The 15,986-nt window shown below is 41.7% G+C and overlaps 1 protein-coding gene across 2 annotated transcripts in view; it reads left to right on the top strand.

Moving 5' to 3' along the window:
- ETFB (electron transfer flavoprotein subunit beta) overlaps positions 1–10,313 on the top strand; it is a 14,675-nt gene extending 4,362 nt beyond the window's left edge. For both annotated transcript variants that reach the window (XM_089478956.1, XM_089478955.1), the window contains 6 exons: positions 1,323–1,481; positions 5,053–5,211; positions 6,240–6,302; positions 8,122–8,280; positions 8,595–8,782; positions 10,088–10,313. In XM_089478956.1, coding sequence (XP_089335082.1) covers positions 1,323–1,481; positions 5,053–5,211; positions 6,240–6,302; positions 8,122–8,280; positions 8,595–8,765 — 711 coding nt within the window. In that variant the 3' untranslated portion in view covers positions 8,766–8,782; positions 10,088–10,313. The remainder of the gene's footprint in view (positions 1–1,322; positions 1,482–5,052; positions 5,212–6,239; positions 6,303–8,121; positions 8,281–8,594; positions 8,783–10,087) is intronic.
- The last annotated feature ends 5,673 nt before the right edge of the window (positions 10,314–15,986 follow it).

The raw sequence follows: 15,986 nt of genomic DNA, 5'->3' as shown, positions 1-15,986 counted from the left end.
GCAAACAGCTCCTCCTCTGCACTTTAGCCCATAAACCTCAGTTGATGATGACCATTGCACAACAAGATTAGGTCTGGGGAAATCGTTGGAGCGAAAGGGGCTGCCTTCACTGCCATCAGAACATTGTCTACCTAGCCTAGTACAGACATGCTTCAGTTATCAAAGCTCCTAGGAAAGAAGCTTCTTTTCAGGCCTTCCCAGCCCCCATCCTCCTCCTCCTCCTCTGTCTAGCTAGAGGGTTTTTTAATAGCATCAGGATTAGGATGCTGGGGAAGGAAGGCTAGAATCATAGAGTTAGAAGAGACCGCAAGGGTTGTTGACAACCTCTCCTAGCCCAATTCAAAGCCCTGCTTTTCATTTGTTCAGTATCAAGGGGCTTGAGATTGGATTATTGAAATGAATAACCATAACAGACGTTGCTTTTCTGTGGTTGTGCCTCATTTGTGGAATGCCTTCTCCAGAGAGGTTCAGCCGCTGCCCATGTTGTCTTTCTAGGACTTCCAGAGCATTATACTTACGTTCTGTATGCTGAACTGGTTTTTTCACTCTTTGTTGATGATTCAGTCTTTTATGTTTTTAGTTAACTCCTTATCGCTCAGAGAACTCTGGTTGTAAGTACTCTAAAACTGAAACCATCAAAAAACAACTTAAGGACAGATAGATTTTGTTCACACTGGCAGTTTCTTCAGCCCTTTTTAAAATGGTCTCATTTGCTGAAATGTCTTCTGAGCATATCCATGCCCCAGTGGGTCATTTTAGTAATGCCTCTGTATAATTTCATTCCCATGCATGCCTGAAGATAATCATGTGGAGAATAATGATGGTAATGATCCAATATGACTGCGTGAATTGGAGGGAAAGGTGTAAGAATTGATTCTAGTCCCTACCCCTCCCTCTATTCGTGTTGTCTTTGTCATTATCAATATCTTTAAGTTGTACCTTACTCTGGAAATTGAACTGATTTGTGCAGTGGACTGCAATATCAAAAACAAATGTAATTAGATCCCTAAGAACTGTATGCAAAAATCAGCTGGTGCCACAAAATCTTAGCTGAGAGAACTGTTTTCAGCTAAAAGTTTTATGTTGAGATCTTAAAGAAAGCATACAGTGTTTAGTTCAGACGTATGTATTGGCGGAGGGCTTACCTTAGGGCTGATAATGGCTTAAATCCATTTGTTAGGTCCAACAAGAGTAGATCCATTGAATCATTTGCTGAGTGCTAAGTCAACACTCCTGTTGCTCCCATTGATTTAATAGGTCTGCTCTACTTGGGACAAAGATAATCCCTGGGCTCTATTCCTTACAGAGTGCTCCTTTTGCAGGTTCGGGTGAAACCAGACAAGACCGGTGTGGTGACAGATGGGGTAAAACACTCCATGAACCCCTTCTGTGAGATTGCTGTGGAGGAGGCTGTGCGACTCAAGGAAAAGAAGCTTGTTTCTGAAGTGGTTGCTGTGTGCTGTGGCCCACAACAATGCCAGGTGAGATGGGAGTTAGATGTTGGGCAGTGGACAAAGGTCCACTTTGAACAAAAGAAGCCAGTAACCATATTCAGCCTGCATTTGAATATCCACATTCTCATTATAGCCACCTCATTCATGATTTTTGAAACCCAAATTTTATTCTCACTTTTTTAAACAAATTGTCATTCTTCTCTGTGCATATGCTATGTTCCCAGTTTAATCTGGTTCATCACAGTGTTTAAAAAGCATTTGATAGCTGGTGTGAAATGGAATTTAAATTGTCTTGCAACTAATCTTCACTATTCAAGGGTGAAACACTTTCTTTCAGTAGCTTAATATAGGCAACAAGGCTTTGTGGTATATCACTATATATATATACCATGTTCAATAATGACAGCTTCTCTTTAAAAACACAAAAGAACAGTGTGGGTGACATGAGGAGGAAAACTATTTTGGTTTATACTGATACACAGTCTGCTACGTTCCTGCCACGAGAATCTAAGTTTAGCCATTACAACTAGTAACAGGAACACTTAAAGATATTATAATTGTTTGCCATACATTAATTTGTATGGCAGTGGTCAATTTACTATTCTGGCCAGAAGAAGACTCTTGTGATTTCTCTGTAGCAGCTCTCTAAACTGGGAGTAAAACAATACTTGCTGAGTTTGGTTTGATTAGGGCACTTGTCAAACATACCATTGGTCATATAGTTCAGAAACTATGCAGTTGCTTACTTATGGCCTTGTGGCACATGGGTTTGCTTTTGATACCACTATCCATGGTGTCATTTTGAGCTGTTTCCATACCTCTTCCCAGAGAGGCAGCTCAAAATGACACCATGGATGGTGGTATCAAAAGCCATTGAGAAGTCCAAACAAGGACACACTCTCCATGTCTTCTTTCTAGCATAGGTAATCTATCAGGACAACCAAAGCTGTTTTCGTCCCATAGCCAAGCCTTAAATCAGATTGAAATGGGTCTCGAAAATCACTGTCATTCAGGACCCCCTGGAACTTATAGTCTACCACATGCTCAAGAAAAGTATATTGGAAGCTGGTCAATAATTCCCCAGTATGGTAGGATTTAGGGTGACCCCCCCCCCAACACAATAATGGTTTGCTGCAGGCTATTTGGGGAGGCAGGATGGAAACCTGCCTTGTCACAGTAAGCTATTAACTATTACATTTACCCATCCAGCCGATGGATCCGATAGTAGTAATAATAATAGTAGTAGTAATAAAAATTAGTCCTTTCCCACCTCTCCTCAACACTCAAGTGGGAGTAGGCTTGTGACTGGGTACATATATGGCAGCTGTCGCATTCCAAGGATGTTGTTCACATCTTCAGGCTGCACTAATTGAAATATATCTAATAACATAGGTCAAGCAGGAGCCTAGTTTGCATGTACTGGACTAGTATCAGCTAAAGCATCCACATCATTCTATAACCTATACCTTTATTAGGACCAATCCAGTGCCACAAAAGATCCCCAACGTCTTCCTCCTTTTTTCCTATAAATTGGTACCCCAGGTTCTTTCTGCCAGTTTGCTGAATGGACAATATACAGAATAACTGACAAAATAACAAGAGCAAGATTGTGTTAACTGTTGTTTAGGAAGCTGTTGGCCACCAGGTGGAACCAGCTGCACACAAAAACTTACTGGAATCCCTGCCTTGTGTTGAAGTGCCCTCACTATTTCTTCTCCAAATGTTGGGCAATGGACATTCATGCCTGAAGCAGTCTGACGCTTGTCACTTATTCAGGCGGAGCCAAGATTGCAAGTGTCTGGGTTGGAGCATGGTTTGTATGCTTAAAGGGTTGTTTTCTGGTCTGACGCACAACAGAATTATGGAATCTAGATAGTAAAGGTTTCCATTCATGCCATGCAGTGAGGCTTAAGTTGGGCATGGCAAGACTTGAAGCATGGGTATGGATTCTCTCTACAAACACACATATTTATATGCTTGCACACGTGTACACACACACACATATGTATTTATGCAGAAATGTAGAAGGTGAGCCCCTTCTCCTCTTTTCCTTTAGCAGGACTGTGTGTGTATGTGACTCTGTGTAAGTATGTAAGTGTAAACTCCTCCAGCCTGAGAAGGTAGCTGGTCCAAACATGCATCCTTGTCTTTTCCCTCCCCTCAATCTCCACAGACCTGGCTCTGTTCTATTTTCTGTCAGCTCTAGCTTTGTGACAGTCCCACCATTGCCAGCTATTTTCTGCACTGCTGCTCCCGCTTCCTGGTGACCTTCACTTGCTGCTTTATTCCTCCAATCCCTTTTTGTAGCCTTCCCACAGCAGCAGTCCGCTGACGTTCTTTGATCTCAGATAGAAAAAAGCGGGGAGTTCCCTTTCTAAGGTTATCTCCTTCCCCTCTTGCTGCCAGTTTCTGCTTCTGGCTGGGGCAAGGATGTGTTTATTGTTGCAAACTCAGCAGCTGCCGTGCATCTGATGGGTGTGCGTGCGCACATGTAGTGCGCCAGTACCTTGGCTGTGTTCCCAGTGGGGCAGGCATGCCTTTCCCTATAGAGGCTGCTATTGCTGTGATTAACAAAATTGAGGAAGACATATCAAATTCTCACATGTTATTAATGTGCATCTTCAAAAAGCAGCATCCATTTTAGTTTTATTGCCTGTCCTGCAGGATGCGCATCCCATATGAGTGACATTCCAATCAAATAACAAAAAAGGGCATGAAGTAGGCTTGCACTTTCTTTCTTTATGTGCCCCCATTAGTTGTTGACTTTTACTTCCAAGTTGCTTAAGCATAGAAGTATTTCCTTAGTATCCAATTTGTTTGGTTTCTAGATGAGTAAATCGGTCTGAGATGAGGTTGGGGAGTGATCTAAGTACAGCTGCTAAAATAAATGTATTGGTTTTCTGCTTGTGATATTCCACGGTGCATTTCCTAAGAGGAAGGATTTGTGGTTTGGTCCCAAAATGAAATTTTGCATGTTCCCTAAATAGTCTCTACTCCTCACCTGTCCTTCAACTTTCCATTGATACCTCTCTACACACATTGGCAAAATGGTTTGACAGAAAAAGGTAATCATACCAACATGAGGAGGTATTGGCATAGGCTGTTCTGAGGTATTGATTTAAATTATTAATATAATAGTAATATAAAACTTTATTAAACTGATTTGTTCCTAAATATATATGTACATAGTTTTAAACTGTCTCATCCTTTTTAACCTGTTAAGTGGTTTAATATGCTTTCAGTCTGTGTAAATTATTTTAAGTAGTATTAAACTGCTTAAATTGATTTTACCCATAAGCTGCCCAGGGATCCCATGATAGATGACAGGATATAAATGATATAGGGCAGGGTATAACTATTTTAATTAATAATAATCGATGATGATGAAAGTAATAATAATGGAGAGATGGCTGAGAAACAGTAGAGAATAAGCTGGCCTGAATCCAGCATGACAGCAGTGTCAAGATTTTTGGCTTCTCCAACAATTGGATATTGGCTTCTATATTTGAGTTTCTATATGCACTGATGTGTAGCTGACCTCATTCAGGGGAAAACATGTCACCTTTAAGGCTTTCTTCAACTATCATTCTGCCCTTAGGAGACAATCCGCACAGCTCTTGCGATGGGAGCCGACCGAGGGTTGCATGTGGAGATTCCTGTGAAAGACTATGAGACCCTTGGCCCCTTCCAGGTTTCAAAGATCTTGGCTGCACTGGCCAAGAAGGAAGGTGTTAACCTTCTGCTGCTGGGCAAACAGGTAAGCAAAACCAAAGGGGAAGGGCTATGTTCTGCAAAGACAAATCATTGCAGTGTGGAATGGAATTTATACCATCATGTCCTTTTGAATCTTGGGCTAAATTGGAAAAGGAGTTTTGTAGCCTCTGTAGAGACAATTAAAAGCCCGAGGCCAAAGGTGGAAGGAAGCTGGTGTTTTGTTAAATTCAGCACTTTCCTACTGATGGGGAGAATTGTTAGTCTGGTCAGGGATGGTGGGGGAGGTCCCCAAGGATGGTGGCTGAGCTGAGTGGATCATGTATGGATACCACATTTTCTTGTATGAGAAAGTTAGCATAACATAAGAAGCAAGGGGTCCTTTATTCAGTGGAGATGAATAGAAAGTAGGGTATGGTTGGTGCCAAAGTCAAGAGAGAACAGGTCTGACTGAGAGGTTATAGAGTTGCTCTATAAGTTGCTCAGAAAATACTCTAACTGAAGCTGATCCAAGAAGATTTATTTGGGGATTCCCGACAAGGTTGAGAGTCATCGGTAAACAGAAGGAACAATGAAACACTGTGGCATTTTTTTGTTTTCTCCACATCACCTGCAGGTTGAGGACCTGAAGGATGCAAAATCTTGTTTTTTAGGGACTGGTACTTTATTAAAAGATTAGTGTTCTTGTTTTATGTTGTGCTGTTTCAAGTTTAGAGAACGAAGCAGCCAAGGAAGGCATTTTTCTGTCAGCAAGAAGCCAAACTAGATTCATGTTCCCTTCTAGCGGTCCATGCATTTCCCTGCCTGTAGGGAAGCTGAGCTGAGATAATTTGTGCAGTACAGCTCATCCACCCTCTTGAATATCCTTCCTCCAGTTGTGCATTTGCTTGCTGTTGTTGGAAAATCCAATCTGTGCAGGCCAGGCCTAGTGTGTGCAGAGATATGAATTGCCTACAGGGTTCAAGCTATCCTGTCATGATTATATGGTGGGTGGGGGAGTTCTGGCATGAACACTGGAAAGCTGGTTGCACTTTCTCATTCTTTGTATGACCTCCATTTTGTTTGCTTTTCTAGGCAATTGATGATGACTGTAACCAGACAGGGCAAATGGCAGCAGCATTTCTTGACTGGCCTCAGGTACTATGTGGCAGAAGTGGGAAGAATATTGGGGGAGTGATTAATAGAATATGACAGGCAGGGGTGCACAACTATTCACTTCTGAGAGGTTATAGATTGTGCCTCCTGCAGTTTCTTACCATTAGCCATACTGGCTGCTGCTTCTGGGAACTGACATCTAATACACTGGGACAGCCAAAAGTTCCCTATTTCTGCTCTATGGGATGTACAGGGAGGAGAGAGCCTATTGAGAAAAGCACACTCAGTTTCTGTATACAAGGCAGTACAGTATATTTGACAACAATGAATCCACAGAATGATGGAGGCGGAGACATCTCACCATATCATCTCCTGTCAAATGAGCTACCTGTTTTCTTCTCCCAAATTATTAGGGCTAGGAACAAGTAGAGTTCTTTACTTCTCTAGATTATGATGATGAAAATGATGATTATGCTTTATTTATATAGCACTGTAGATTTACACAGCACTGTACATACAAACAGTAAAATGGATAAAGTAAACCTGCCCATGGCATACAATCTAAGAAATAATAGCATAATACATATAAATAATACAAAACAATACAGGAAAGGGTTCAGTAAAGTAAAGCATGTCCTGGGACAGGATTGTACAGGGGAATGAATGGACGCTGGAAGAGGAATACACCACTCAGTTCCCTCTCCATATTAAAGAAAAATTGTGCACGCCTTAATTGTGGCCTTATTTACAGAGTGCTCTAGGTTATCTGACAGACCATATCTCCTCACATGAGTTTACCTGAACCATGAGAGCATCAGGAGAGGCCTTCCAATCCCACCATCATCATAAGCACAGTTGGTGCTTACATGAGAGAGGGCCTTTAAAGTGGCTGCCCCTAGACTCTGGTACTGTCTTCCTAAGGAGGCCATAAAAGCCCCTACTTGCTGTCCATCTGTTGGCAGGCAAAACCTTTTTATTTTGACAGGCTTTAAAGAATAGGCCAAGGGATGCTGTATTTTTATTTTATAAAAACCATGTTTTTAATAGCTTTTTAAGGTGATAAATAAATGTTTCAAATAAATAAAATAAAGGCAAATTTGCCTTATTTTAAAGGATTCCTTTGGCCTGGTTGTCATATTCCTTCACAGGGAATAACAGTTCACGAACAGTCTGTTTTTGTTTGGTTCAATCTGATTTTTGCCTGTATTGTTCCCCAGTTAATAACCTAATTAATGTGCAGATGAAATTCTGGAATGGCTGAGAGGGAAATGACCCATTGAAATCTTATTAACACAAAGTTGCCACATTTCCAGAGGGACAGAGCACACATCCTTGGCTATTTGACAATGGTTATAAGGGTATATGAAACACACAGTCTTTGAGTGATTCAGTGGCTTCCTGCCTGTGCCCTGAGGTTGCCTGTCACCTGGCTCCACTGCTGTAGATGCCACAACCCACACTTCATAGTGGAGATGAATGGGATGCTATTGACTTGGCATTATTGTGACTGCATCAACTAGTCAGGGTAGCCTGGACATAAGACCACCTAGTTCTTAGGTATGTCTGATTTTTTTTAGTTTCATTGCTTGCACTTAGGTGCAGTGGGATTTGAGAATAGCCGCTTGATAAACCATTCTGGGTATAAGAACAAAAGCCAAAGTGTGAATTTTCTTAATCCTACCTCCTGAGATTTAAATTAACTTTAGCTGTTTCTAAACTGCTAGTTAATCTTGAAATGCTTATACCTCCATGTGTTATCCAACATATCAAGTCACAGAGCCGTAGTCTGAGATGTGTTTTATTTGTATAGAGCAATGCCTTCCCTGTTCTGAACTTAGCAGCCTTTCTCTCCCCTTTGCAGGGGACATTTGCCTCTGAAGTGTCAGTGGATGGGGACTGGCTGAAGATTGAGCGTGAAGTTGATGGGGGTCTGGAAACAGTGCGTCTGAAGCTACCTGCTGTCGTGACTGCTGACCTACGACTAAATGAGCCACGCTATGCCACCTTGCCCAACATCATGGTATGTGATGACACCATTTGCTGGGTTTTCCTCACTTGGTGCAGTAGATTCTAGAGATTGTACAGCTCTTAAATTTAAAGGATGCAGTTGGTCAAGATGACAGCAAAGCATGCTTTTGGAGCCAAATGGTCTGTAAGTCTTCTAGTCACTCACATGGGATTGTTGAAGCATTAAAAGAATAATTTGCACATAAGCCTTAATTTCTCCCAACTCATTTGGAATTTCAGCAAGGGCTGGTGATAAATCTGAGAGGGCAAATCTTCTGATTCTAACTGTTGTCCTGTCTTTCTCCATGTTTTTTTTTTCCCTCCCAGAAAGCTAAAAAGAAGAAGATAGAAGTGGTGAAGCCATCAGATCTTGGTGTGGACCTTACATCTCGGATCAAAACTCTAAGTGTGGAAGATCCTCCTCAGCGTAAAGCTGGAGTCAAGGTGGAGACAGTGGATGATCTGGTTGTGAAGCTCAAAGAAAGTGGGAGAATCTGAGCCGCCACACCGTTTTGGTAAGGAGAATGTGTGTCAAGTGCGCCAGGATTGTGGAAGCTTATTGCTTAACTATTAAAGTTCTAAGCGATGCTAAATGTTGTAACCTGTGAAAGATAAGCAAATTTGCATTCATGCAGCGTTGTAGAGGGTCTTGTCATATTCCATGGGGTTTGTAAATTGCTGTGCAGAGCACTTCGCTTTTCCATGCACTTTTGAGACTTGACAGGGCAAAGCCTTCTGGGATGTTGAATTTTTTAAGGTGGCAAATTTTGTTCCTTGCTGTAACTTCTGGAACTGCCCATTTCAAAGGCCAAGAAACACATTCTAGTTCTAGGGCTTTGCAGATGGAAGTAGAAGTTCTCAAAAGCAGACAGTGGCATCGCACCCCACTAGACTTCGAACCCTTACTTGCTCCTATATAAATGAAATGGGTGGGAGACCTCTGGCTAAGAAGAGCACAGCAATAGTTTCAAAGGGGAGGCTGGTTGATGTAGGGACATTCCCTGATTAATTGGGCCCCACAGTTTAGTAAAGGCCAATAACTTGGATGAACAAGTGAGCTAATGAAGTTGTCAGTCTTGGTTTTCTAGTTTTTACTGACACACAATTGTATGGAGCAAACCCAAGATATATATATAATATTATAACTACCTCCTTTTTCAGCAGAGACAGACACCATATCATTCATATGTAATTGAATGAATATATTGAATGTGAGTGAGACAGAGAAAGAGATCATTCAGTTGAACTGAGTATATAGTGTTGTCTTTTTATGTTTGTCTGTATCTAAAGCAAAAAACTGAGTTCTTCACTGCTCATATTCAGAGAATATGTGAAGAAAGAAATCAGTTCAATCTTCTCAGTTACATTTGAACACTCATTAAGAATTTTGGAGGTTGTAGAACTGGTGCATGCAAACAGTGCTTTTTAAAAAATGACTGTTTTTCTTATGTAAAATATCATTGTAGATCTTTTTGAGGAGTTGGCCTTGGAACCAGGAGTTTATGACTTTAACCTGTTTGAAATGTATTTGAGGCAGTTAAAGAAAGTGACTGAACCAAACCAGAGAGTTGTTAGCTGTAATGGCCCTGAACTGGGACTGAACTCAGATTTTTAGTGGTCTGACTCCCAGATATATATCCTTGCTTTGTATTATAAAATGCATATATTCGTTAGCTAGTGTACAGAAATTAAAAATAAAGCTGCAGGCTTACCATCTAATGTACTTGTGAATCATTTACAGTAGAACCTAGAGCTGTCATTCTTTTGCCAGGTGCTGTTCATATAAGAGGCATAAACTACCCATTATTTTTCCCTTTTAGCCTTTCCTGAAGCTGCTGCTGGTCCGCTGCTGTTGGGGGAGTGCGGGCCCTTCAGGGTCCATCTTCCTGCCTATTTGGGACCTGATAGCCCTCCTGGGATTGTAACCACGCTGCCTTCCAGCCAGCTGCCTGCCGAAGACAGCTGAATAAGAATTTAATTCTATTTTCTGTACTAATGATGGGTCGGTTTGCAATAAATGTCGTGTGATCTTTGGAGGTGCTCCGAGCAAGTGTCATGTCGCTGCTGTTTCTTTGCATTCCGAATTAATTGCTTTGCTGTAAATGATTTGCCCTGGGCATCTGGAGTGGTATATTTTGCCTTTAATGGCCCATGCTTTGTAGAAGTGGTGTCTGAACAGCTCATCTCCTTTTGCAAATCATAGTTGGAAGCTAACTTTCCTCTGTTAAATTGCTTCAGGAGTCACAGACGCTTTACATTTAGGCCCAATATGAGGTTCTTGTTGGGCCTTCACAGAGGGAGCTCCCGCTCTTCCTCACTCTATCAGCACCTCTGTGAAAATACATGTATCAAAGAACGTTCTGTGAACTGCCTTCTGTCGCTCGCTGCCAGCAGTTCTGGCATCTGAAGGAGGAGGTTACCGTCTGTGCAAGTTTATGCTCTATTAAAATTAGTCTCAGAGGTGCTGCTAGATACGGCCTTTACATAATCATCACCGGCGACTGGCATAACTGTTCTAGTATATTTAGTTTCCAGGAGTCATTTCCATTACTGTTGCCATAGCAAAGGCCTAGTTCACATAGCCAACAAGCAGGGCAAGGGGTGATAATAATTTAATTTATTTAATATAATATATTTATTTTTATTTTATGATAAAACTTCCTGGATGCCACCACTTCAGACTGAATATAGGGAATGGTTTTGCCATGATGGAGGTAGAATTCTCTGCATGTACAAAAAAAAGTTAGTTGGAAAAGGCTAGAACTTTTGTCCCCGATTTCTAATTTTCTGTGGAGTAGACTGCATGGCAGCCTCATTCAGTCTTGCAATTTGCCACAATCTAAAAGTAAAAGCGTTCAGAAAATGACTTTCCAGCACTATTTTAGCTAGGTTAAGCTCGTTTTAATACCGTGAAGGCCCAGAAAGGAGACCTGTCTGCTTGGCAAATCCCCATGATGTTGTGTTGTTGCTGCTGCATTCCTTCAAGTCGTTTCCAACTTATGGTAAATCTAAAACAAACCTATGATGGTGTTTTGGTGGCAAAGTTTGTTCAGAGGAAGTTTATCATTGCCTTTCTCTGAGGCTGAGAGAGTGTAACTTGCCCAAAAGTCGCCCAGTGATTTTTCATGGCCAAAAGAGGATTCAGACCCTGCTGTCCTAGAGTCCTAGTTTGGGGCTCAAATTACTAGATCAAGCTGCCTCTTACAGTTTTTGACTCCTTGAACATTATATTCTTCGCACATACTGCTTGTAGACCTATATAACCTTCGCACGTACTGCTTGTAGACCTATATAACCAAAGGCACTTAGGTATAATTCCAGCCCATACTTCCATCTTGCTGCTGTATATCTGACCACCTGCACTTCTTTGCTGGCGTCTCCACCATCACACACTCCCACATCTCTGCGCTGGCAAAACTTTACACTTCACTACCTTCAAATAGGATCTCAGTGCTGGATGTGCTCCAAAGAAGCTGCTTAGATCTCATATTAGCACGATTAATTGACCAGATGAGATACTCAAATTTTATGTCTCATGTAGAGTAACTCTTTTCTTTTAACCAGCCTGTCTTTCCAAGGCAGACTTTCAAAGCGTAATAGTAACAAGGGAAAATGTGTTTGTATAGTCAGTGCCTTAAACTGTTAATAGTACAATGTGGCCTATTGTTTAATTCATTTAATTTACATGAGTTTAAATAGTCCATCCTACTGATCCCACTTGACAGCTCCCCCTCTTGTAACATTAGAAGTATTTTGAGCGACTTACAATAAAATTTAAAATGACAAATTATAATTTTATAAGACTAAAAATATTAAAGCATTTATCCGTTAACAACCAGACAATTTAAAACCAGCTTAAAGAATTTAAAATAGTGCAACCATTGCACATGTGCAGCCTGGATAAAATCACTCAGGCCCAAAGGCTTTAACAAAACCCACCACAGCATTCTTAGGTTAGTTATGCCAATGTCTAAAGCAATGATTATCTTAAGAATGGTTTTTAATTTACATAAATCCAAGGTATTTTGATTACAATAAGCAGCCCTAGACTGTTTCAAGATAAAAATGTGGTTCCACACCTTTGGCATCAAAAAACTATTTCTCATCACTCTTTTTGGTCACTCAGCTGAATTCCTGCATGTAGAAATGTGTGGTATTTATTTCATGACAGAGGTGAGACGTTGCCCTTGAGAGGTGAGATTAAGTTGAAAATATGTAAAGTGGTCACCAGTGGGTCTGGTATTTCATTGAAGTGGATCCCATAGCATTCAGCATTTTTAAGGGCACATAAACTTGTACAATGTGGGCAGGATACATACCAAGTCCTTTGTGCGCTTTCTTCTCTGTCTTCTAAGAGTCCTCTCTTCTCTTGCCTTCCTTTGACGATATCATGTTCTGTTTTCCACAAGTAGCTGATGTCCTAAACTTTCCAGCATTTCTCTTCTGCGAAATATTGTTTGGAAAGTACTAAGCAGTTGCAAGCCTAGATGATTTGGGCTACATCGAATTTTAATGTCAGTTAGAATTAGCCACAGAAATGAATGGGTGTTAGTAGTCACCATTTAAGTGAGTCACACTTGTTTCAAAGGTTTACTCTAGTTGGACTTAAATTAGATTTAACTCTGCTTTAAAGAAAGGTCACGAGGTATTGCCGCTGTGGAGAATTATTTTGCGTATTTTCAAGCCCTAGTTGAATGGTTGTGGGTGTACTTTTCTTTGCGTTGTGTTGCTTTTTAACTCAACTTTCCGTTTTTCATTTTACATAACAGCCAAGGATCACATTGCATGCGTCCAGTGGACTGGGCTCTAGTCCAGGAAGGCTTTGTGTAATAAAATTTGTGAGCCGCTAAAGGTCCCACAAGAGTTTTTGTTTTGACTGTAATGGACTAACACGATTATCGGTCTGGAAACTGTACTGAGAAGGACACGTTAGTGAAGCTTACGAAAAGTGAATCTTGATGCAGAACAGGTTGGGCAGAGGGCAGAGGTTACTTGAGGCCTGTAATGGCTATTTCATGGCCTCTAGGGTTAAAAACATGATTTTAAAGTTTTTTGGTCCAAAACAATCCTTTAGAGCAGTGATTCCCAAACTTTGGTCCTCCAAATGTTTTGGACTTCATCTCCTGGGAGCCCCAGCCACCTTGGCCTACATTCTGGGACTTGAAATCCAAAACTTCTCGTGGACCTACATTTGAGAACCACTGATTTAGGCGTATGGGAATTTCCACAATGTTTGCAGACATCCTCCTCTGGCACCTCCAGCAGTTAAAAATCCATGCAAATATATTTGGTCCCAAAGGTACTAAAATGCCCACTGGAGTGTGGGGACAGTTCAGGCCCAAGAGAAGCCTTTTTTGAAATAGAAAACGACTTTCTGATCACTTCCTTTTAATACCTTCCTTCTAATATTCAGAAGGTCCACTTTGAGAGTGCAAGACTGCAACTCCAGAAAGTTCTGGTAATAGCCCACAAAGAAGGCTGTAACACGTTGGGCTATTACCCAGTAAGGCACTACAGCTTGGTGAAAATGCCCCTTGTATCCACTGGATGGTGTTTGGCAGGAGGACTCTTTTTCTGTGGGTGCGGATACAGTGTGTGGGGTGGTTGTAGCCCTCCAAGTCCTGAGGAACTAATGTTGGTTGCCCACTCTGATGTAGAATCATAGCGCTTGAACCAGTTGTTTGCTTCCTGTAGTATCCCTCACCCCATCTGTCTTGGGATTTGGGTAGACCAGTGATTCCCAAACTTTGCTCCTCCAAGTGTTTTGGACTTCAGCTGTCAGACGCCCCAGCCACCATCACTAACCATCAGGAATTCTAGGACTTGGGGTCCAAAACCTCTGAAGGACCAAAGTTTGGGAACCACACAGGTAGATCAAGAAGCAAAAACTCAGACAAATCCCCAACTGTCAACCACTTGGTACTGAGATAAAATGAAAGGTCTGTTTCCCAGACTCTCCCAGTCTGTATGAGACTCAATGGCTCTTCTGGGTGGAGGCTTCTGAGAGCTATAGCTCATCCCCCCCCCCTAATCTCTGGCCAGGATTGGGGAGGAATACCCTCCAACACATTAATACTAGTGAGAGAGGTTGGAGGAGCTCTGACCGTGTTTTCATTTTTGCATATATGTTCCTTTTGGATAAAAAAGGCACTGAATAAATAAAAAATGAGCATTGGCTTCACCCTGACAGTAACCCCAAGCAGCAGATCGCTAGCAGGGCTATGTAAACTCTGTGCTTAGTACTGTCTAGTATAAATTATGCAACATTATAAGTGATGGACAATTCTTGGTTTTGTTAGGCATGGAGTGTTGGGGAGAATGAGCAAGAAGCCAGTTGCAAGGAGCACAGAATTCCTGGTTCCAGCAGCTCCACTGGCTGCCAGTTTATTTCTGGGCACAAATCAAAGTGCTAGTCATGACCTATTAAACCCTCTAACTCAGGTTGGGGTTATTTGAAGGACTCTATCCTCCCATACAAACTCTCCCATATTTTGAAATCTGGTAAGGCTCTGCTCTGTCCCACCACTCTCACAGGTACATTGGTGGGAATATGGGAGGGAACCTTCTTGGTGGCTGCTCCCAGACTCTGGAACTGGCCCTCTCCTTGCTGTCTTTCTGCAGGCAGGTGAAGACCTTTTTATTCCAGGGGCAATTGGAAATTCATTTTTTAGGGGAAACAGGATGTGGTCATGTTTTTCTTTATGTTCTTGTGTGTCTTCAAATCAATTTTATCTTATCGCGACCCTAAAGGGAACCTATCCTGGGGTTTTCTTGGCAAGATTTGTTCAGAGGAGCTTTACCATTGCTTTCCAATAAGGCTGAGTTGCCCAAGATCACCCAGTGGGTTTCGTGGCCACGCTGGAAACTGAACCCTGGTCTCCAGAGCTGTAGTCTAACACTCAACCACTACGCCATGCTGTCTTTTTCACTGGTTTTAATTTTCTCATAATTCGGTTGCGCTTAAACTTTTGTATACTTTTAATTGTCTGGTTTAACAGTTGTAAGCTGTCTTGAGCCCAAAAGGGGGGAAAGGTGAGAGACTAATAGTAGAATCATAGAACTGGAAGAGACCCCAAGGGCTGTCTAATCCAAACCCCTGCCATGCAGGAACACAGAAAGCACCCCTGACAGATGGCCATCCAGCTTCTATTTAAAAGCCTCCAAAGAAGGAGACTCCACTACAATCCAAGGCAGTGTGCTCCACTGTCAAACAGCTCTTACTGTCAGGAAGTTCTTCCTAACATTAGCTGGAATCTCTTTTATAAATAATGATAATAGTGGTGACGCAAAGCCACAAGCCCTGTGTTGCCCCACTGTGAGAAATTCTTTCTCCACTGATGCACTTTTTCTGTCCTCCCATATAACAGAAATATATGTTATACCATGGTAGTCTCTGTTTTTACATTCTATGAGCTGTGCTTTTCCTTGCATCCTCCTCCTCTGTCTTTTGCAATGCATGCTAAGCAGCTCTGTCCTGACTGCCCAGTCAAGTGAGCAAACTTGATGTCCATCTTGAAGTACCAGTTTCTACTCTGAGCTTCAGAACAGTGCATGCATGTGTGTGTAGTGTGAATTTGTCCATTTGATTTTTTTTATTATTTTTCTAGTCTGAAATTAAGCCCATCCTGACTAGGGATCTCAGGGCCTGACCCCCCTGAGTCTCGATTTTCCATCACTCATCTCCAATGGGGGACTAGGGTGCAAATTCTCATTTTGATG

Source organism: Sceloporus occidentalis, unplaced genomic scaffold (genome assembly GCF_023333645.1).
Source record: "Sceloporus occidentalis isolate IW3139 unplaced genomic scaffold, rSceOcc1.0.p SCAF_13, whole genome shotgun sequence".
In the NCBI taxonomy this organism is placed as follows: domain Eukaryota; kingdom Metazoa; phylum Chordata; class Lepidosauria; order Squamata; family Phrynosomatidae; genus Sceloporus; species Sceloporus occidentalis.
Note: the sequence above shows the minus strand (reverse complement) of the source record. Positions and strands in the feature narration are given on the sequence as shown.